The sequence below is a fragment of the Anopheles bellator genome, chromosome 2 (assembly GCF_943735745.2).
Source record: "Anopheles bellator chromosome 2, idAnoBellAS_SP24_06.2, whole genome shotgun sequence".
Taxonomy (NCBI): domain Eukaryota; kingdom Metazoa; phylum Arthropoda; class Insecta; order Diptera; family Culicidae; genus Anopheles; species Anopheles bellator.
Genome location: NC_071286.1, coordinates 33,906,403 through 33,929,531, shown reverse-complemented (window position 1 = coordinate 33,929,531; position 23,129 = coordinate 33,906,403). Strand labels below are relative to the sequence as shown.

The following is a 23,129-nucleotide window of genomic DNA, read 5'->3' as shown; positions in this document are numbered from 1 at the left end:
CGGAGCAAGACGAAGTGATTCGCGTTTGTGTTTTTACTCGTTTTTATTTCCACCGTCAATAAATAACGTTCGCATTGAAATAATAAATAACTCGAAGTGGATTTAAATAACTGAAACTCAACACCAAGCCATCACGGTTCACGGTCACGCAGCACGGCGAGTCCCTCACCTCCCCATCGAAGACGATTGGAACTGGAGTCCAACCACACAGGATTGGGGCATTGGGAGGTCGTGGCGTGGTCGTTTCGTTCTATCGACGGTCGCCGATCAGTTGGAATGCGCTGGTGAAGGTGCTGTGTCCTGCGGTGGTCTATGGGTTGCTCTCCAGTGTTGCTTTGGTTGGGCCAGTTGGCGATGGCGGTTCGGAGGTCTAGTACGCGTGCGCCGCATTGGACGAGGACGAGCCGGACGATCCGGACGAGGAAGAGGAGGGAGAGGACGAGGAAGAGGAGCCGGAGAGCGAGGAGGATGAGGAAGAGGAGCCCGAATTGTAGGCCGTGTAGGAGCTGGAACCACCGGAACTGGGATAGTACGAGCTGTAGGCGAGATTGTGGGACGAGCCCGAGGTCGACGGTTCCCAGAGGCGCGAGTATGGCCCACCGGACTGGGGTTCCCAGGATGACGGCTCGTAGCTGGAGGCGGGCGTGGAGCTGGGTGGGACCGGAGCACCGTACTCGGCCACCGGTGCCGGGGGCATCATCGGCATCATGGACATCGGCATCCCGAGGCCGGACTTCTTGACCAGCTGCGCCACCAGGAAGCCCAGCACGAGCGTGATGGCGAGCTTCGACAGGATCAGGGCCTTCATCGCCTTCAGGCCAACCAGCCCCAGCAAGATCGGCATCAGGGCCTTCATCTTCAGCTTCAGCAGCAGCAACACTGGAAGCAGGAGTTTCTTCTTCAGTAAATGACCACGGGCTTCTGTGGGGCCGATCGAACAGAGGTGAGAAATGACGTGGGTCCAACGGAAGGGAGGTACCGGTTAGTTCCAATGTCGCGTGGCACTCGTAAGGTTAGCGCACCCCATACTTACCGGTCGCGAGCCCGGCAGGCACGACGTCAATGTCCAGCCCCTTGTCGGCACGGTAACTAACGACGGTATCCTCCGGAAGCTGCACCCGGAACTCGTGGGTGGCCAACACGCGAGCCACGCGATCGAAGATTACCTTATCGACGTGGGTTTCGTCGAAAGCCCGGGCCTGTTCTTCCCGCAGTCCAAGCACACCGTCCAGATACAGCAGTACCTTGCCTTTGAGGCAGCCCATGACGGACGAGTAGCCGCTGAAGCACTCGTTCACGATCGACGACAGCAGCTCCTCGCTGGTCGCGATCCGCGGCCGTTCCTCGATCAGGTTCGACGCAATAGAGGCGCAGGATACGGCACCGAGCAGCACCGCCGCCAGGGAGGCCACCACCAGCCAGCAGGATCGACCCGACATCTTGCCGTCTAGCGCAAGGACACCGAAAAACGCTCGCACACACACTCACGCACACTGGCTCGCCCTCTGGGTCTATGGTTTTCACGCAGCTCCTGTGACGGCGGCGAATGTTGATGAAGCAAGTGGCGGCAGGCTAATGATAGTGTATTGGGAACGCCACCAGTGTTTTATACGTCGGCCGCACTTTCCAACCGACCGACCCGCCGGGGGGCGTCCCGATTGTGGCCGCACTACCGTACAGCGCAGCGCCAAATAAGCGAACGGCTGGCTGTTGGCCGTTTTTGGCGGCTGGCCAAGCCCCGAGCCTGCCTCGACAATGGTGGTGGTGGTGGTTGTGTTGCCATGTGTTTCGATTTCCATCCATCCCCGCGGCACAGGCCCAGGCGCTTCATTTTCGATGCTCGTCATTTGGATCACGATGTAGCGAGCGAAACGCGGACCTCGCTCCGCGACGAGGGCGATTAGCTATTCAAGGCACGGCGCGCGGCTCACTCGAAGCCCACTCCCCGGGGGTCCGAAGTGGCCAGAGTGGGGAGACGAAAGAATTTCGACCGCAATTCCCGAAACGTCACCACGGGGGCACCCACCACAGTTGGGTCGGGTACGCCCAAGAATGATCACTTTCTCCTGGATCGGCACCGATCACCGATTGGGCGGCACCGATCGACTAATCGACCACCGGGCGTCGCTTGGCCCCTTACTTCCGGATCCACAGATCCGGATTGGGCGGAAATTGGTGGTCAACGTCCAGGCAATTACCCATTGGCCCCGTTGGCCAACTTCCGTTCGGGTCACGCGCCCGAATTGTTATCGTTTTGTTTTCATTGGAATGCAAAGCGGACACTTGCGTGATCCGTGGTCCGGATTGTAGGCTACAGCAACAGTTACAGCAGCGAAACGGAAGTGCAACAATAAACGACTCGCTGTCTGGCTGTGCGCAAATTATGATTACCATAATCGTAAAAGGTGAAAATGAAAGTTCCGGTCGTGGGAAGTGAAGTCAGGTGTCAATAAGTACGTACCAAAACTATCGAATGAACCACGCCACAATCAGACGGCCAGACGGCCAGATGTCGATAATCTTAAAATAGTCCACGGAGACCTGCATGAACTACTAATCGGAACTGAGCCGCGAGACATTAATGCCCTTTTCCGCATCGTATCCGCAATTACGTAACGCATACGTCGTGACAGTCACGCCAAAGCAGGACAACATCTGATCAGTTAACTGCGTCCAACTCGAAACCGATAAACCCGAGCTGAAACACAACACTTTCCAATTTTTGAACTCTATTTAAACCAATCGTCCAATAAAAATGCAAAAAAACTAGACACGGGAATAAAGATAAAAATTAGCATGATTGACAACCAAACGATGATTCCGTATTCTCCTAACTGTTGTCCTTGTTTTTCAACGAAATCCTTAGTTTACCAGTGATTGCATTTGATCAATATTGAGTTGTTTTAAAGGAATGACCATGTCTATTACGTATCCAGTATCCCGATGTTTTTATGATTTGCATAGTCCATCTATAAACCGTCTCTATACTAATAAGAATTCTATTTGTTTTATGAGATGAAAAAGGTCTGCCCACGGAGTACCCCTGATTGGTCACTTACTTCCGAAATTGCTGTTTACAGTTTCCTTCGAAAAAGGGAGTTTAAGCTCAGGGTGCCCGTAGAATATAAATAAATAGCAGAGTGAACCCAATCATGCTATGCGCTGCTCTTAGCATAATGTTTTTTTTGCTTAAATATGTAACTTGATCACGATCTCAAACGATCGCCCGAATTATTCAAGAAGGCAAACAGTAGTTCATTAAAATATTCAACATCAAAATACGCAACGTAGCGCCCAACCTACTCGAAGTTAGGGTAAGCACTCGCTTCCATTCAAATATCAAAGAGAACGCTGAACATCGATGAATGCCTACCATCCCACTGTATAACTACCCGATCAAACATTCAGTACCTTAACACTAGGTTCTCCTGCTCACGATCAGCAGTTGGCAGCATAAAAATACTAGAAAGTGGGTCATCTATTCCAAGATTTAATAAACACAGGAGCGGTGTAGCTGTTTTTCACGTGTCCAACTGCTGTTGGCCCACTGGCACATGGAGACGCCTGGTGCGCGACGTGACTTCCATTCAAATGGCGACGATGGCGATCAGCACGATGCGAACGGAAGTGAAATCGATTGAACATGCATTGTTGTGATCCAGACCTCACGCAGCAGGTGTTAAGCAGGTCTCAGGAGAAAGCCTCCAAATGCCATTTGCTAGGGAAAGTGCCCTCCTAGGAAGCATAACACGTGTTCGTTTCGTTTGTTATTCGTTTATTGGTTTCTTAGTCTTTCACTGTGTTCGTAGGCGCTCGTAAACAATAAATTAAATAAATTACACCATCAACGTGGTCGAGTCGCGACGACTTAGGCGTAGGCACTGTACGCCAGGTCCTGTCCTTCATAGGCTGGCTGCTCGAAGCTGCTGTACGATCGGCCGGCGTCCCACGGTCCATGGGCAGCTATGTGAGGATGGTGGCTATCGGCAGCAAGCTGTTTGGGGACGAAAACAGTTCAGAGTGAAAACGTGGTGTATGTTTCGGCGTGGTTGTTCGTAGACGATCGTACCTTTTTGCAAAGCTGGAAGATAGCCAGACCGACCGATACGACGAAGGAGAAGAACGACAGTTGCAGCGAGTTCCACGCCTTAAGACCCAGCACACCGAGGGCCATCGGGATCAGGGTCATGGCCTTCAGCAAGATGAACACCATGATGGGAATGACGATTTTCTTCAGCTTGGACTTGCGGGCCTCGCCTACACCGCGGCCACTGTCGGCGCTGGGGAACTGGAACGTTACGTTCATTTCGTCGTTCTGCAGATTACGCTGGGAAACGGTGACCTTGGCGTCGGCGATCGGCATCTTGAAGGTGACGTCATGGCTGCGTAGATAATTCTCGACCTGATCCAGCACTCCTGCAGCTCCACGGGCATCATTCGTTTCGGCTCCATTACTGCGGACTTCCACATCCTCGGAAACCTGTGTGAGAAAAAAAGGAAGTTAGTGCTAGGACCAACCGGCTGCTATAACCGACCCTGCGCGCTTACCTGGAAGTTGTCCTTCCGGAAGATAGTGTCGAAGAAGTTCATGATCTTGAACTTCATGCACGCAACGGAATCGTTTTCCGTGCTGCACAGTGACCGCATCTCCTCGACCATACCATCCATCGGCGTTCCCTTCCAGAAGGCTGGCTTGTTGGCCGGATTGGCTGAGACCATACCGGACACCAACGCCACGATCACCACGATCACCGCGCACTTGGATGCCATGTTTGGGGCCGTTTTCGTACAAATCGCAGGCGATTGGAGTCGATGTTGATCCGACAAGCAAACTGTCCGGTGTGATTGGAGAAATTTCACCGCCCGGTGCTTTTATACGACCTTCGAGCGTGTCTCCTGGCCTGGCCAACTCCGCCAATCGCTGGATCCGTTATCAGTGGCTGCTTTCGAGCATCGCTGGCGCACAGCCGTTACAAGCTGCAGCTAAGCGCCAGCGCCACGGAACATCAAGATGGCGATCACGTACGGTTAGTTTGGATTTTTAATGGTTAGTAACGTCTGGTACGCACCGGTCCGCACCATAACGCCCGAAGTGTGAGCAGCAGACACTCGTCCATTTGCTACTCGAGCGAAGGAAAATCCGTAATGCGCCGTGTGCAACATATGATAGAAATCAAAACGAGTGCATTCTAAGCCATCGAACGCGTAGGGAACGCCTGCGATCTGTGCTACCATCCGCAGAACGCCACGGAACCAGAAGATCGGCTTTGGCTTGAGGGGGCTCATCAGATTGCAACATATTGCCGATCATCGGCAGAAAATCTGCATTCCGCTTTCACCTGCTGCAAATGCAAGTACACGCTTTACGCACGTTTACGCACGCCTTACACATGAAATCAGTTGCCAATGCGATCGAAGGCGATCGAAACATAATTCATTAAACCTTTCACCCTCACCACAATCCGCAGTTCCGGTCACGATCGCGGCTCACGGAAGTGGCCACAGTTACGAGGACCTTGGCTGCATAAGGAAATCACGATCGAAATCTGACAACCGAAACGTCTCGACCGATCACTGTCAGCCCGTCTGGGTCAGTCCGTCTGTTTTCCCTGAAATCGATATAATGTTGATGGCGTTATGTAAAACTTTAGTTTTTCGTTGTTTAATCCAGCGACCGCTTTTACGTAAGTTGTGTTGGCCGGCGAGCAAATGTGAATATTCTAATTTTATGGAGGTCGTGTAAAGCATTCGTGACAGTTTGAGCAGATCAGACGCAAGCTTTTGGAGTACTTTATAAATTGTGAATAAGTGAGACATGCGTAACGAAATGATACAACACAAAATAAGCAGTACAATAGAATTAAAAAAAAGATATAACAGAATCGTAACTTCTTTGTTTAGAACTATAAAAAAGTCATAAAGAAAGGAAAACGAATCAATGAGAAAGTAAAGAAACAAAATCCAATATCGATAAAAGAATCGCTTCAAGTGTGTTTTTAACTATTTGTTTGTATTTTATTTAGGGAATAATGAATGCGATGGGTAAGAAAACAAACACAAGTAAACATGAAATACTTTTTGGTCTGGTCTGAGGATTAGTCGCCGTCCAATGTTCCACGAATCTAATACAATCAAGGAGTCGTCAGTTTTAAAACACTTCTTTCGATCTGACGAGAATGTTAAAGCAATTATCGAACTCGGCTTCTTAAATAAGGAATAAAATTCATAAATAAGGAAATTAAAATTTATGTGACAAATAGAACTGCCCCAAATAACACAAATGAAAAGGTTGTCGTTGTCCGAAAGTTGTCCTCAATTGAGCTGATTGCTGGCTGCAAACCTCTGGCATCGCCATTGTGCTGTCCTTGAAGGCCCGGATTGTTCTTTGTCACCTCAAAAAAGGCAATGATCGAAAAGTTACAACATAGCACACAAAATACAAAAGGAACAAGCTACCATTCTTCTGTTATGCTGTTATGCACTTACTGTTGTACTAAAATAACCATCAACATAAAAATTAATTTCACCATTTTTCTTTTCGTCAAGAATAATATAAGAAAAAGGTACAAATTACAAATTAAAGTTTAATGATAAATTGCTTTCACATTTGAATGATGGGACAAAACCAATCAAGAGTTTTTGCAATTTTCGGCAACAGGCTTATCAAACCGTCAAATACCTTTTTTCCAATTTCATTCTTGTATCGAAAAGTGTAAAAAACGGTTTCTAGTATACGCTACTATTTACGTAACAACTAAAACTTAGAGTAACGCGTGCCTCCAGACGAAAACCTGTGTTTGGCAACCTTCGTGCACCGCTAATTACCATTTAAAATTTATTTTTTTCGCTATCACCAACTTGCGCGTCCAATACTCTCGCTTTCTACGGTGGCTCGTAACGGAAGCGGTCATGTTTACGACGCAGCATAGCGGCATGTGGTGGAAGTGAAAAGTGGCGCTCCAAAGGGTCGTCAATGTGTTTGGAAAAAATTTCGACTGTTCTCCCATTCCGGCCACGTAGCCGGCCACTCCGGGACGAGCGGAAACCGATAGCGTTGGTGTTTCGGGCAACAAGTTTCCCTCCTCTATCTCGCCGGGCGGAGCCTCCATCGCTGACCGCATCGGGTATGAGTGGGGAAAAGAAAGAGCCAGGAAGCTAAATGAGTAGAGGGACAATTATCGCCGACCGGGGCAGAGTAACGCCATGTACCGTGATATAAAATCCATGGTAATCAAATGCAACCGATTCATACGGATTGTACAAATCGATCAGTAAGGACCGACATTTTCGTGTCAGTGGTTGTGGTCGCGAAGTGCGTTATTTGTTTCCGTTCCAGAGCTCCGGTTCAGTTGAAATGCGCTCGATAGTAGTGCTGGTGGCGTCACTGGCGATCCTAGGATGTGCTACCCACGGCCAGCCTCATTCGGCGGCCGAAGTAGCGGTGGATATCTACAAGACGTGCCTCAGTGACTACAGCATGAAGTGTGCCAAATCGAAGGCCCTGGCCTGGGTGGCTAGGGCTGCCGAACAGGACGAGATTCACGTCACTGACGCGCTAACGATCGTGCGTACCGGAACCCTGGATGATGTCGAAATGCCGACGGAAACAGGAACCGGCCAGCAGGAGCATCGGGCTAGCAAGACGGTGCATTTGTTGAACAAAATCGACAGCTTCCTGTCGACACACGCCTTAAAGCTAAGCCCACCGGCGGTGCTCCGGTCGGAGGAAGCTCGTGCCTACATTCCTGAGTCGCTGCTGAAGGGAGGACTCGCCGAAGATCTCGTCGTCCCACTGACGGACGGAAACGTTGCTGAAGGTAGGCAAGACCACGTTACGCTCAAGCTACGGGAAATTCTACAGCAAATTCTCTCCCTTCGTATCGTGCAGGTCGTGGCTTTGTTAAAAAAGTCATGATTCCGTTCCTGTTGGGCATCAAGTTCAAATCTACCGTCCTGGTTCCGCTGGCCCTTGCGCTCATCGCCCTGAAAACGTGGAAGGCGATGACGCTGGGTCTGCTGTCGCTCGTCCTGTCGGGTGCCATGATGATCTTTAAGTTCGCCAAACCGAAGATCGTCAACTACGAGGTGGTACACTACCCAACACCACACCACGTGCACCATGTCGACCATCACATCGATCATCACGCTCCGCACGTCCACTGGGACGCCCCGCCAGCCTGGAAGAAACGATCGCTGGACGCCCAAGAAATGGCCTACGCTGGGCAACTGTAATGTACCTGGATCCGCGGCCCGGGCCGACAAGATATTTATTTCTCTGATGATTGCAATAAATAAATTATTTATTTCCTGAAACTAAAATGCTACATTTTCTGCAGCTTCGTTTCCTTCTCACACACTTATATTGAAGAAGTTTCGAAGAATTTGCAAGTGGTATGTTCGGTATTTTTTGGTCAATTCTTTGCTAGTAGACTTTGCTTAACAGGTAAGGTAATTTATTACATTCTCATTGAAGAAGTCAAAGAAAACTGCATACTGGTATGAAATTGTTTCATAGCTCAAAACGTTTCAACAGGAATTGAACAACTTTCGCAATGGATTTGTCTAGTGACGTAATTTCTAACAAATCACCTAAGTTGCATTGAAACTGATTCGGTTCGATAGTTGCATGACCTCAATACCATCAAGTGAGAAATCGAACAAAATTAACAAAACAGTATTAAATTTCAAATTAAATAAACTAATCACACCTTGTTAAAATCAAACGAAAAATACATCAAATTCGTATTCTACAAATTCAAATTCTCAACAAATTCGTATACCCACAGCGAGAACTTTGATTTTATGAAATTTATTTATTTCTATCATTTCTTTTATCGTCCAGGTGGTCCAGATATTGGAAGAAATAAATACTCGATTGAACTACACTATTCCTGCGATGCGGTTCTCCGTTGAAATAAATAGGTTAATAAATAGGGCAATAAATAATTTAACATTAAACCAATTGCAATCAATGATCTCTCACGAACAGGGTGAGGACATCTACATGGCCGATAGTCTACAATGTGCAGGGTAAAGTAAAACAAAGGCTGTCTAAAATGAAGGGAGCCACCGCGGTTCGCTCCGATTACTTTCTATGCAGTTTGCGTTAGGTCACATTTGGATGGATCTTTTTTCTACAATACGACGCCCTTAGCGTGTGCTACCTACTGTCCCTACACCCGATGCTGACGATCCTTGCAAGTCTTAGCCTAGCTGATTGCGTTGAAATAGAAACCCTGCTTCGCCCCGGGAAAGAGGATTGCGACAAAAAGGATAGCAAAGAGTTCCCTGACTATGTACAGATTGAGAAACATTGCCTTTGAGGTATGTGTCAATAGATCGCTGAGTTGAAACGTTCCCGTCCAGTTTGCTGCGATGTATCCGGTTGCGTTGGCCGTTCACGTAGCGCATGATTTATTTCTTCTTTTTCTCCATGTTGATCGTGCACAGCGAGTAGAGCCTCTGGCAGTCCCTCTGATCCTGGCCATCGCGTGCCGCCTGAACGTATCTGTAGAATCGGACCACGGCCGCGTTTGTTGAGGTCGGCTTCTGTAGCTCCGTGGCATCTCTGGAAGATTGCAAAACAGTTTGTGCGTTATTGTCAAACTACAAACTAACAATATAAATAAATGTAAAATAGTTTTCAGCCACTCAGCCTCAGCCGCCAAACAAATCAGCTTCGCTGCCAAAACGATTGCCTACTTTTAGGCGCACAGCAACAACTCGCTCGGAGTAGCGGTTTCGCAGCCGATGCCGGCTGTTTCAATTACTAGTTCCCTTTCATCGTTGACAGCTATGATAAACAAAGGTTTTAGGTGGCTAACAATAGAGCCGGCTACCCATCGGAGGTGCCGTTAACGATAGGCGCCTCCGGGAGCATTGTGGTTAGCGACACGCCACAGACACTCTGCGCCGCAGGCATTGATTTCGCCGGTCAGCAGAGCATAACCAACGATGTATGTAATTTTCTGTGCACCCTCGGCGCCGCGTTGGCCTGGTACGGTTCGGATCCTCCCCATCCTCGGCAAATCGGCAAATAAAAGCAAGAATAAACGTACAAAATGCGAAATTTCTTTCCCGCACAATCACAGCAGGTGATCGGCAGGTGAAACATTGTCCAGTGCGCTTCACCTACGGAACCTACTGGAGCAGATCATAAACATTGGAAAGTTGGTGTTGGGGCGGCCATCGCAAGGTCGCTCAGAAGAGACTGGATGATGGATGTGGAGCGGCCACACCTGCGCTGTAAAATCGAAACTAGCGTACGCGTACACGTGCATGCCATTAAAGCCGTCTCAAATCTTCAAAAGCGTTTCGCCTGTATGGCTGTGTAATTATTTGCCATGGAGAAAATTAGCCATTTGTCAGAGGCATGAGGAAAAATTAGTCAACGAAAGTAAACGTAGACTGACCGGCAGGGCGAAAAAAGTTACCAATGCATCGACCTCCTTTTCCAGGGTTTCGAAACTAACGGACATCAGATGACAAATACGACCGGGAAGGCCGAATTTCGGAAGCCCCTCTGGATCCCCAATTACCTGCCCATTCATGGAATTGATAGGCAAAAAAACAAATCGACATGTGGACCGCCGTCTTTATGATGGGAAAGTGCTTACTTCATTATGTGCAGCGAATCGAGTTAAAGTTAGGTTACTTTCCAGCGTCGGTCGGACTGTCACATTAGGCGAAAGCTCACGAATGACAAACAGTTCCCCGGGTCATATTCACCCGGGCTGAATAGGCTAATGTTGTTTAATATGAGGATTTCGCTCCATCTGGCCTCTTATGTTGACGGCAACAAATAGCGTGACGTTTCGAAATAAAATTCATCTTATTTTGATGTGTCCGTATCGTAATCTTAAATAGTTCATTAACACATAATGTGGTGCGAGTTCCCGGACGGAACTAACCCCCGTAGGGGAACGAGAAAGGTGCTACAATTGGTCCACACAAGGCACTCACGGCTTCAGCTTTCCGTTATGACAGCGTTAATTACACCAGGAATCGTCCATTCATTTTCGGTTTTAAAGCTGCCAAGCCCAAGCCACATTAGCCATCCCTCGCCCATCTGTCTGGAAAGGGGTGCATGACACCGCCGAGCATCGGCCACTGAACTCGCAACGATTAATCTATTCTCGAATGAAAACGAAACGGCCCTTCACGGATAACGCACACGTAACGCGTGTGAAAACTCCACCGCGACCAACCAACAATAGGTTCAACAATCCTGAGCGCACCATCAGGTATGTTCCCGTACAGCACCGCGCTTATGCGGCTGACACTGGCTGACCTCGGCTGATGCCGATCGTTAGGACGATCCCGTCTCATAACCGTCACATTTTCCCGCGCACAGGCGCACTTTCTTCCACATTAGCCACATTCGAGAGCTCGAGCTTACCTGCTTAGTTCCGCTGATACGTAGTTACTGTGGGGACTGTACTTGACGGGGTTCTTGTACATGCTGCAGACCAACCGTTCCCGGCAGTTCTCGTCCACGATGCCGAGCGAGTTGAATACCTTGTCCAGCCGCTGCAGGATGGGGCTGTAGAACGGATCGACCGGCCGCGGAGTGACGCCTTCCTGAACGTACGCCTGCTGATTGACGATCGCCTGCTGCTTCGCTATCAGCTTCTGCTCCTGCGCTATCCTGTAAGCTTCCTGTCGCTGAGCTTCACGGATCTACACGGAAGAAATGCACAGAAAACCATACAATGAGTGGTGTTTCCGAACCGGGGGGGAAAGTTTTGCTGTGGCCCGCCATAGTAATCAGTTTCTTAATGAGCTTAATATCCATAGGTCACCGACGGGCCACAGATTGCCAATCCGTGCCAAGTATTCGGAAGTAATTCTCTTCCCTGCTGCTCACGGCGTACGGCGCTCGCGTCACGGAGTGCAGCTGATTGCTAGCGGATCGAAAGCGATCATATATGCAACACCCCGACCAGGCCGCCAGGCCGCGCCAGATTGTTTTCCGACGTTAGAAAGTGTGTCATACCTAGCAGCGGTGGAGCGTAAATATGTCTGCGACATGTCTGCGTGGCGTTGGCGCCGAGAGTGCCAGGCATTGGAATGTGCGTTGTACGAACTAGGAGCATGTTGCTGTCCGGTTGCTAATCGATGCACACGTGCCTACGGCTAATCGAACTCTCCGGTCCAGTGTTCCAGTCCACCGCCGATCAGAGCCGAGGGCCAACATCATCGGGCTTCATCATAAACAAAAAAGGATGCATCTGGGTCGCGTTGATTAATGGCAAACAATGGTGTGCGGGGAAGGCAAAAGTGACAACGCCCCGTTACCGCCACTTTATGGCACGCTTTTAATTGCCCACCGTCTCGCGTGGTTATTAGAAATGAAGATGAAAAGCCGTGTTTGAATACGACGTTCAGGCGATCGGCCACTTTGACGATGTGACTTTGACATCAAACGGTACAACTGTCACATTCAGATAGCGCGGCTTATTAGCGAGGGAAGATCTACACTTTCCATCAGCCGGTAAGGCCCATTTCGATTTTCCTGCTGATTGGCCACCGAGTTATGACGCATGCAAAGCGACACAACTGGCTCCGTCACTTTCACTGCAATGCAAAACAAAACGACGGGAACGACCGCACCATTATCTCGACTTCCAGTCGTGGTTTGTGTAGAGGTTGGGCCTCACCCGTACTTGAATTCATAATTGAGTGACCATAAATGGGTTTCACTGTGGACATCCGACGTCCGGGTACTTACAATCTGTTCTTCCGCCGACAGCGTCGGTCCGGACGGGGCCGACACGTACTGGGCTGCGATGGAGGTGGCCGCTCCGGTTGGAATCCGTTTCTGGGCCGTAGACGTGAATCCGGGCGGACCGTACACGGGCTTCGGGCTCAACACTCTGACGGGATGAGATGGAGAATCGGAAGGGCGAGAAGTCAGGTTGCAGTTTTTTCGTGCAGGATCCCAGCAATAAGAGGTCCCAACGGCGTCGGGATGGGTGAGGCATCGGTTAGTGACGAATGAAATGAATGTTTTAGCGCGCCTTTTGGGCGTTTTCTACCCCCTCAGTGTTGGGTGTAATTTTGAGCTCAGTCCGAACTGCGTGTCGGCGTCCAGTCTCGGTGGTCAATGTCGGTGGTGATCAGGTGCGAGTAACGTGTAATCAGAGTCGCGCTTTATCGGTTATTGGTGTTGCAGTGGTTTAGTCACGTGGTGAGCTGCGTGGTGAGTGGATCGGGTGCAGGAGAATGTGACGGGCGGACGGACAGACAGGGGAGAGTGGTCTCGGGGCGCTTTCCTTTGGCCAAAATAAAACACGAACACCCAGCCCAGGTCGTCGGGAGGGAAGCTCGGGCTCGGAGGAAGGAAACTCTCTCTGGAGAGGCAATGAAGGGCGCTAGAAATCCTTGGGGTGGCTTACGCGGACCTACCTGCTGCCCGATGCGTGATGCGTGAGTGGATTTACATTGTAGCTGCCGCCGCCGCCACTGCCGCCACCGGGCGGAGAGATGAAGTATGACGATGATTGTGGTTGTGGTGCTGATGTATTTGTGCTTTCGCCCAAACCCCATGCTTTGATATCGTTCAAGTCATCGTACTTTGGCTTGAACGACGTGTCTACGTTCGAGTTTCTATCGCTAATGAACCTGCGTTCGAAGAAGGTTTGGTTTCGGTTGGTTTTGAATGAGCGCCGCTATGATCATATGACACACACATGCGAGGTGAGATGCTGGGGTTAGTAATCCCCGACCGATTGTTGCTGTTTCCCCCCGCCGTCACCACCACCGACTAGTAGTTGCCACCCCGTGCGGATTAGTACAAGCAGCTCAGAAGCCGGCCCCAGACTGTAATGCAATGGATGGACACAGCAACACTAAGGATGAAGGATATGCCCTAGTGGAAAATGCCTACAATGAATCCTCACGTTAGGAAAATGTGTTTGTGTACTTCCTCCACTTCCAAACACTTCCTCCTCCGGTCGACTGCTGATCCACCAAAGATGTCTCCAGAAAGGCTTAAATGTATCACGCTTATGTTGCAATAGTAAAGAATTTAGCAGAATCTAGGTCGTGTAGGGTTTACAAAGGCCAGAATCGTAACGATAAGAAGCAGAGTAGTGGGAAAAACAAGCGAGAGATGTTTCAAACAGCCCTCTCAATTGTAAGGATGATTAATTTATGGCAATGATGCCGTGACTTCGATCAGCTTCCTGGTCTAGAATTTCAAGCAGCACTCGCGCCATGATCGCCGAAAAAAAAATTTAATTGTACTGATCCTATGCAGAGAGGATCCTGGGATACGTCCAGAGCTTCAAATTACGGTGTGTGTTTAAAAAGTTCTGAAAATTTTGCATTTACGCGGGATACGTATGTTCGATTTTCGATTTTCGGTTTTTTTTGTGGCGTTATGTTTCTACACATGTCAGTGACTTATGGTGAAAAGTTCGATCATTTCGAATAATCAGTCAAGTTTTGACAGTTGTTTTGCTTGGACAAGATTTGACTCAACTTTTTGAACACACCTCGTACATGCTCGACGAACCGAATGGGTCTACCGGTAGAGAGAGTAATTTATTCAAAACCATTGAAGTCATTCCGGCCAGAGGTATCCTGTTGCCAATAAGGATTGATACTGGCAGTTATGTAAGTCTAGCTACTCTTTGTTACGATAACAAGGAGTAGTCAGAAGTTGACAAGGAGTTGACCTTTTAAACGTCAAACTTCATTCAGGAAATTATAAGCATTTGGTAAAAGCATTGATATTTACGCAATGGGTTTATATTTATGCGCTTACAGAAAATTGGGAAATATTAAAAGAAATATTCCACTCAAACTGTACAAAATTTCCCATATTAATGTATTACGTACATTACGCTCACTTCAATATTTCTTAAACAATAAAGACGGAACCTCCTTAAACGTCGATGGAGTATGCTACCGAGAAATGTTGGCTTGGATTGGTGCTTCGGTGAAATTGAAGCTAAAAAGTTGAACGACCTTCGGTTTCAACAGGATGGCGCGACGTGTCATAGCGACAGTCCCGTCTTCGGAATCCAAACGAATCGAAAATTATTCTTGGTTCAAAAATTTGCCTGTGTCCATCGCCTATTACCTCTAATTACCTAGCACAGTGAACCCTAAATGCAATGTCCTGGCGTGCAATGTGGAATGGAATGAAGTTTTGATACAAAGTGACCAATGGGGCTACCGGTGTGCGGGCTGCGGTGCGGTGCGAGTAGACTGATAGAAGGTAGAAACTAGAAAACCGACGCGCGTCTTAACGCAGATCCGGAAAGACATTTTGCCAAACGGAACTGCACACGGGAAGCGGGGTGGCGGGCAAGAAAAACAACAGAAGCGTAGCATTAGCGTGGCTCTACGTGACGGTTTTTGATTGGTTCGCAGTGACGTCATCAGTGACAAGCGAAGGTCTCCGATTGGAGAAGCGCCGGGCGATGTGCATTTGTTGGTCAGTACCAAAGTTAGTGCAAGCCGAAGTGCAGCCCAATACTCGGTCTCAGCATGAGCAATGGTTCGATTGTGGCAAGACGGATACTCACTCTGACCCAAGACCCGGCGCCGTGAACTCGTAGTTCACTTCCGGCTGGTAGTGCGTGTGCGGTGGAACCGGCGCCCCGTGCAGATACTCCGATGGATGGCCCCGGGGGGGTTTCGTGTAGATCAGCTCCGGTCCGCCATGCTCGGGTCCGTGGGGATAGAACTATAGCAACAAAAAAAGATGTAGACATTAATGAGATTTAGATTGAGGGATGAGCCAGCGATGTTATCTGATTGCGCAATCGCGCACGCGCGCATCTGGAACTGCCCAGTGACCCAGTAAGGTCTGATCTAAAAATTTCTCCACAAAACAAGGGATCGCCCCAGGCGTAGAACTACCGGGTGGGGCACCTGGGAACAGGGGAGTCCAAAACACAGGTTGAACCACGTGCAGATGGCTCCCGGTGGTGGCCGCGAAATGGTTGTGTGATCGTAAACTTCGTCAGGCCGCGTTTGAAGTTCAACAAACTGGTGGCCGACTTTCGGCGCGCACAATTTGTGAATGTTGTCTTACTTTCTCTCTCTCGCGCTCTCTCTCTCGCTCTCCCTCTTTGTCCGCGGATGCGCGAGTAGCATTTAATAAGAAAAAGATTATACAATAATTAAGGGGGCCGAGGCCTCGGGGTGCCAACCACACACGCGGATGGTGGCACTGCTGCTGCTGACCGCAGTATTAAGGAGCGCGCAACAGCCCGTGGCCCGGAAGTAGGCCAACCTGGGGCTGGTGAACCGTACCAAACGCACCGCTTACCGTATGGAGATGACTGATATGGTGCTGATGGTGGTGGAAGTTGGGCTTGTGGTACGAGGCGTGGTAGTACGAGCAGAGCTTGAAGATGTGGGCCAGGGCGGGGAACAGGAACAGCAAGAACTTCAGCACCAGCTTCTTGGCCGTGCCGACGCCCACCAGTAGCGGCAGTAGCCACATGACCTTGATCTTGATGATCTTCACGATGAGCACGATCGCCAGGAACGCCAGCAGCAGTTTGTTTTGGAAGAATTTCTCTGTAAAAACCACAGGGATTAAGCTCCGCTCGCTGGCTTCCAAATGGTTCCCGGGTGTCGCTGGGTTACTTACTGATCTTTTTGAACAGAATTCTTGGCGTGCCGTGACCGCGCGCTTCGGCCAGCTCGGTCCGTGGCACGAGTTCCAGTTTCGCCAGCATCCCGTTGCCCTCGATCGCACGGGGCTCCACGCGGAACACGGCACCGTCGAACAGGATCTCGGGCAGCTGGATGTTTACGTCGTGCGTCAGCATGAACTTCAGGCTCTTGTCGCGCAGCGCCGTGGTTACCTCCTCGATCGGTGACGACGGCTCGAACGGGGCTGCGAATGACAACAAAAACCCAACACGTAAGAGGTCTGTTCAAAAAGTATCCCGAAACAAGTACAGGGTACGCCACGAGAGATTATATTTTTCCCTTTGGTTAATAAAAAACAAACAGCTTTTTATTTTTCGATGTTGGAACATATATTTGAAAGGTAGATTCTATAATTTTTTTTTAAAGAAAAAAAGTTTAGGTCAAATGTCCGTCATGGCTGGCATAGCAGTAGCCCATTCGATCGATCTATTTTTGAGTTGGTTTTCGATTGTTTGTGGTCCTATCTCGGTAATGGCAATTCTAATTTTAGTTCTTGAGGTCGTCAATAGTTGTTGGTTTGTTCACATAACATTTATGTTTCATCACAGCCCAAAGATAATAGTCTAATGGTGTCAAATCGCAACTTCTTGGAGGCCAATTCAGGGAGGCAGCGCTGTCCTGTTGAAACCAAAAGTCGTTGAAAATGTCAGCTTCGATTTCGCAGAAGAACCAATCAGAACGTTTTGGGTGCATTGGCTTCTCTTGCACGTTGTGTGCGTTGTCCGAACTCCAAAAATGACAGTTCTGCTTATTAACATAGTCACCGAGGTTGAAATGAGCTTAAATGAAATGAGCTTTGCAAACATCGTACCGTTTGAGTTGAAGACCTACCACTTTGGAAATAGTTTGTTCGTATGTCCCAATTTTCTGCAACCAACATTGTGTTTTATACATAAATCTGGTAAATCTACCTTTCAAATAAATGTTCAAGCATTAAAAAATATTAATCTTTTTTTCATAACCAAGTGAAGGAAAGAACGCTATATGGCGCACGCTGTATTACAGTTTTCTGCGATTGCGGAGCGTGGTACATCATGAGTTCTTGCCAATGGGGTAAAAAGGTCAATAAGGAATAGTACGCGAGGTAATCCGCCCGGAAACACCAGGATTTGTGGAAAAACCAAAGTTAGCCCAAAACAACACCCGAATGATGCCACACCCACCGTTATTCCCCAGATCTGGCCCCTGTGATCTTTTTCTTGTTCCAGAAACTGAAGAGGACGATGCTACGCTCCGACGTAGGAGATAAAGATGGCATAGCAGAAGAAACTGAATTAGATCACAAAAAATTGCTTTTTGAATTGTTTCTAGGATTGGAAAAAACGTTGGCACAAGTGAGTAATACCTGATGGGGATTCCTTTGAAGGAGACAAAATAGATATTTGTGAAAAGATAAAAAAAATCCAAATAAAACAATTTTTTTTAAAGTGATGTTTTTTTTAACATCCCACGTAAATCGCAGCGGCAAGAGATCGACCGAGAACTTCACCGAAGTCTCCGGAGTCGGAACAAGCCGCAGCCGAAACTTGATTCGATCGACCGCCTGCTACATAAGGACCGCGCCTGCGATGCGCGACCCGAAATCTCGCCAAAGTGAAAGTCGATAACACACGGCACTGGGCGGCTCTGTCGCATCCGCATCGGCGGACCTATTAGTCAGTGGATCTGGCGACATAAAACACAGTTGACAGGCCGCCCTCTGCTGGACCGAAATTCCGGACATTCTTCTACGGCAAAAACTCTAACACGAAATCCTCTAATCGCTTCCCGTGTTTTGTTGGCCGGGGCCAATAGCCATTCCCCGGGAACCAGGTGGCCAAGTGGTCGATTTCCGTACTTCAGGTGAGCGATCGGCGACCATTAAAAGAGTCGCGTATTAAGCGGGGCCGTTGGCTGTGGCACGTTCCGATGACGTACAAATCGCTCCAAGTGCTCCGGCGACCGATTTGCCGCGACAGGAAGGGAGCTGATTCGCACAAACAAGCCACAAACACAGCGACACTCAGCAACGTCTTGAGAGGGCTCTCTCTGGTGTGCGCGCACTTGATTTCTCTTTCTGACCAATCTTCGGACCGCAGCGCTGCTTCTTCCCTCCATGGACACTGGAACACTCCCGACTTTCTTCCCGTGGTGGCCGATGATACCCACCGAAATTTGTACACCCTCTTGGGTTTCACTTTCCAACCAGCACCGGATCCGGGGGATTAGCAGCCCGAGTGCGCGTTCCACTGATTCCGTCACACCTTCGGCAGGAATCGATCGGATGTGGTCAGTGTTGTGGGGTTAGGTTGTAGCTTTTAGTTTTCGCTTTTAGCCGCCCGAAAAAGGCGAAAGAAATGGTGACACTTGAGGGGAATTGAACCCCTGGCCAGGCTGCGTGAAAACCGTGAGCGTTACCGACTACTCTACGGACCGTTCAATCGAACAATAAAAAAGGCGCAACGGCTATCGCTTTCATTGCTCAAAGCAAATCGAGGAAGGGATCGATTATGAACTTCCGCCTTCTAGCGCCTACTTTTCTCACGAGGCCATCTCATCGTTGCAACAAATGCTGCGCTCGATGAATGGAAAGTGCATCTCATTTCCCGTGCCATCGCCTCGCTGTCTCGTCGGCAGGCGGCGGCAGGTCCGAGAACCAGTCCGCAAGACGCGATCACCGTAAGCGGTCATCGAAAAATGGTGTTACCGGAGTAGCTTCCCGGTATGATCCCCACGGGCAACACTGCCCGGTAATCGTCCTCGGCATCGGCTCGGCATCGTCCAAACCAGTTCTGGCTCCGTCGGCGACCTCCAAGTGCGTGGCCGAGTGGCCGAATGAACGAGGGAGAGCTCCAGCGGACCACTTTGAATTTCCCTTTCGAGCAAGTGGTGCGTACTTAGATTCATCCCATCGACACACATAAATCAACTTCTTCCCATCGACAACGGGCTGGGCCGGGCCGAATCGAAAGTGTACCTCGCTCTCGTCACACACTTTCTTTCTGCCCAGGCTAATGACGATGATTAGATCCTAATTGAGATCGCGTCAGGTCCTGCGGCCCAGCGGAGAGCCATCAGCGCACTCGGAAGCGCAACAGCATCATTGCACTACATTCGTGAATTACCTCGCGGAGAGCACCACATCAGCACCCGGTTGGACCCCTACATCGTCAGCACGGTGATTATGACGTGAAACAATCCGTACAACGGTACGGACCGTACCCGGAACCCTGATTTAAGTACGGTCAAATGTCAGTTGCCTGGCACGTGCCCCGTGAAGTAAGTACCCCGTCAACATTGACGGCCAGTGCCACCGGCTCCGGCCTGACCGTCATCCACAGTGTCGGGAGGCCATAAAGATTATGTTGAAATCAACGATGAAAACAACATAAGCAGCGAGCACTCAGTCGGCGGTGGGGCCAACTCCCAAAAGTACTGGAAGCGAAAGTGTGCGCAGATAGAGATCTCCGTTTTCGACCAACACATGGTCGTTTGTCATGGTCGTAATGAATGAAACAACGGTAGACACGGGGCGACATGCTTTGGACAAGATGTTTACGTTTCACTGTGTTCACCTCTTGAACGGTAACCCTTGGTTTGTGGAGGATCATTGGATTCGGTGGATCGAAACTCGACCAGTGGACAATAGACCATGGCGGCTCTAATAAGGGATCCAAATCAAAAATAAAGGGTCAAACTTCATTTTGGAAATTGTAAACATTTAGTAAGAACTTTGACACTATTTCCAGAGTGGTGAGTCTTCTATTCAAGCTGTACACAATTTGAAAAGCTCTTTTTATATAAGGCTCGTTTTCCCTTAGGAGCATAGGTTAATAGGCAAAAATTTATTTTAATTTATGTATTTGAGGCTCCGAAACCCCACACATCGTGCAAGAGAAGCCAATGCATCATCAGCCCATTTTCCTTAAAAAATGAAGATGGAGCCGCCGTAACCATCTCCAAACACTAGATGGACTTCCCTATATTAGCCTGGATCTCCCTATAAGCCTGAAAGACTGGTATCCACACTGTTGACATCGATACCCCTTGGGAGGATTTCTCCGGTCAGGTCAAATCCCACAGAAAGCCCATAACAAGGTCGAAACGATGAATAAATTACAATTTTGGGGAACATCACATTCGAACGGGGTTCACTGGATCGACCTCAAACCTTCCAGATGAAAGCCCTAAACCGAACTAGGCAATAAGATGTGATAACGAATGGTCTCCTCGCGTGGGGAACTAGAAATCCACCCGAAATCGGGCCCCTGATACTTACCGCTGCGTGCGTCATCGGGAATCTCGTTGTCATCGTCCACCTCCTGCTCGTTCGCTTCACGCGTATACTTCGCGAAGTCCACCCGATTCCTCCGGAACTGCACCCGGTTGGTGAAGTTCATGTTCTCCACCTCGAGCTGCTCGCCGAGAAAGTTGTACACGTTCTTCTGGATGCACGCAAACGTCGGCTTCCGCAGGCAGTCAGCGATCAGCGCATCCCACAGATGGTTGCCGGTGGAGAACATCGGTTTACCGGCCGTCGCCCGGCCACTGGAGTTGCTCGGAACCGGAGCTTCCGTCACCGTCGTGACCGTCACCGAGGTATAATGTTCACTCTCACTCGCGTTTGCCGAGGCTGCACCGCTCAGGCACAAACTTACGATCACGGTGAGCACTACGGCGAGCATCGTCAACGACTCCGACACCGGCGATGCCCCACTGACACCCAGCGTCTTTCGCCGGCGGTTGGTGGTGTTGGTGTGGCCACCGAACATACCGTAACTGCCGATGTTGCCGGGCTCGGCCGGCGAGCCCCTAGGCACCGTTCCCATCATACTGGCCGACTTGTTGGTGTTGGCTGCGCTGATCGTCGTCTCGTTGCACTCCGTTGGTCCTATTGCACTGACACCGTACCACCGTGACCTACAGCAGCCTCCCGGGCATGGCACACGGTGCAACCGGTGTGTGGAACTGTGACGTGTCTTCCCTGGGCACCTGGGAGACTGCAACGAGAGCGCAGGCAACGAAAGGCAACGGATGTATCAATATCGGGAATTCGCCCGGCGGAAAGTGAACGTCCACAGCTGATGTCGCGAAACGGACTGACCGCGAACTGCTTGCCGCACTCGCCTAGAAGAGAGTTGGGGTTTTCCCAACAAACGGGTGGACCCAACCCAAGAAGTACCTCGCCCAAGACGGGGTGCTCACGCGATATCAGCTACCGGCAGATGAGCCCGGGCCCCAAAATTCGAAAGTTGATGCCACGAGCGCCACCGTAACGGTAAGCGGCCAGCTCCGGGGGATGTTTTGGGCGAACGGTTTTTCGGCCCGAGTTAACGGCCCGTTCCGGGTTCGGTGTTTTACGCTGTCACCGCGTGGGACACGCGCGATCGTGTAATTGATAGGTACAAATGGGACGCTTCCGCTTCGAATCTCGTCCACGCACGCCCTTCCGGATGTTCCGGATGCCGGCGGATTCGGTTGGTCAACGGACAGAAAGGGCCCGCTGGTTGATGAAAAATGAACGTAGCCATTTTGTACGCCCTTTCCAAACCCCCCTTCGAGGAGGGTAGTACGCAAATTGCGCAAATGTTTTCGATGAATTTCACAAATTGCTGGCTCCGCAACATAAAAGTGGGTTTTGCGGTGATCCGTGGGCCAACAGGGGGCCACAATTATCCAGTCGCCCAATCGGACGATTTCTTCGACTCACCAACCCCCCCACACTCGGTGGGGGGCTGAACAAAGTGCATCGGCGGCCTATGAACCTACCGTTTGGGGTTTCACCTCTCGTTTTTTTTATTTCCATAAAAGTGAAACCTACGCCCAACACACACGCAGACACACGTCACGCACGGGTCACGGCACGTTTCGGTGCCTACCTATCTGGCCAGAGCATCTTCATCTGGCCCAGGCCCAGAAGTGAAACCGCAAACCTGGCGGGGTGCCAGCGTATTTGCGCATTTCACTGTCAACAGACACTGACGGCAATTGTCGTTTCATCGAAGGGACGCGAGATTGACTCCGGCCCCGACAGGTGGCCGGATGTGGCACAGATCGCACTCCCGAGATCCCAGTATCCCAGGTTGATCAATCGGCGATCGGCAATTGAGTCCGATTTCGCCCAATTCCGACACCTTTCAGACGAGAAGATGGACCGCTAGGATTTGCGCACTCCCAGCACGCGGTGCGCGAAAGGTGCTAATCACGCCAATCGCTAACCCAGTTTCCGTGCACGCACACTTGCACGCACCCGGCCAGCATTAGCATCCAGGCACCACGCCAACTGGCCAGAGCGAGTGAGTGAGATGATTAATTGATTAATCGAGAGACAATTTCCTCCCGGCAGCCAGCCAGCGACTTGCTGAGCCCGCCTGAGACTGAGCCTGGGGGCTGAAAGAAGGTGGGTCATTTATTATTCACCCACTTCCCTACTAACGGCCGCATTTCTCCGAGAGCGCTATCCGTGCCTTACA

The 23,129-nt window shown here is 49.9% G+C and overlaps 4 protein-coding genes across 4 annotated transcripts; 1 reads left to right on the top strand and 3 right to left on the bottom strand.

Moving 5' to 3' along the window:
• Positions 1 to 370: 370 nt before the first annotated feature.
• On the bottom strand, positions 371 to 1,439 carry LOC131207426 (uncharacterized). The gene is made up of 2 exons (XM_058200039.1): positions 1,034 to 1,439; positions 371 to 921 (listed from the first exon to the last, which is right to left on the bottom strand). Exons 1-2 carry the CDS (start codon positions 1,437 to 1,439, stop codon positions 371 to 373), a joined length of 957 nt encoding a protein of 318 aa, XP_058056022.1.
• Positions 1,440 to 3,868: 2,429 nt separating this feature from the next.
• LOC131210398 (uncharacterized) lies at positions 3,869 to 4,770 on the bottom strand. Its single transcript, XM_058203639.1, has 3 exons — positions 4,549 to 4,770; positions 4,070 to 4,480; positions 3,869 to 3,994 (listed from the first exon to the last, which is right to left on the bottom strand). Exons 1-3 carry the CDS (start codon positions 4,768 to 4,770, stop codon positions 3,869 to 3,871), a joined length of 759 nt encoding a protein of 252 aa, XP_058059622.1.
• Positions 4,771 to 7,354: 2,584 nt separating this feature from the next.
• On the top strand, positions 7,355 to 8,232 carry LOC131210789 (uncharacterized). The gene is made up of 2 exons (XM_058204080.1): positions 7,355 to 7,817; positions 7,889 to 8,232. Exons 1-2 carry the CDS (start codon positions 7,355 to 7,357, stop codon positions 8,230 to 8,232), a joined length of 807 nt encoding a protein of 268 aa, XP_058060063.1.
• Positions 8,233 to 9,414: 1,182 nt separating this feature from the next.
• On the bottom strand, positions 9,415 to 21,488 carry LOC131207425 (uncharacterized). The gene is made up of 8 exons (XM_058200038.1): positions 20,936 to 21,488; positions 16,613 to 16,861; positions 16,286 to 16,539; positions 15,537 to 15,697; positions 13,408 to 13,623; positions 12,731 to 12,875; positions 11,399 to 11,679; positions 9,415 to 9,568 (listed from the first exon to the last, which is right to left on the bottom strand). Exons 1-8 carry the CDS (start codon positions 21,486 to 21,488, stop codon positions 9,415 to 9,417), a joined length of 2,013 nt encoding a protein of 670 aa, XP_058056021.1.
• Positions 21,489 to 23,129: the final 1,641 nt, after the last annotated feature.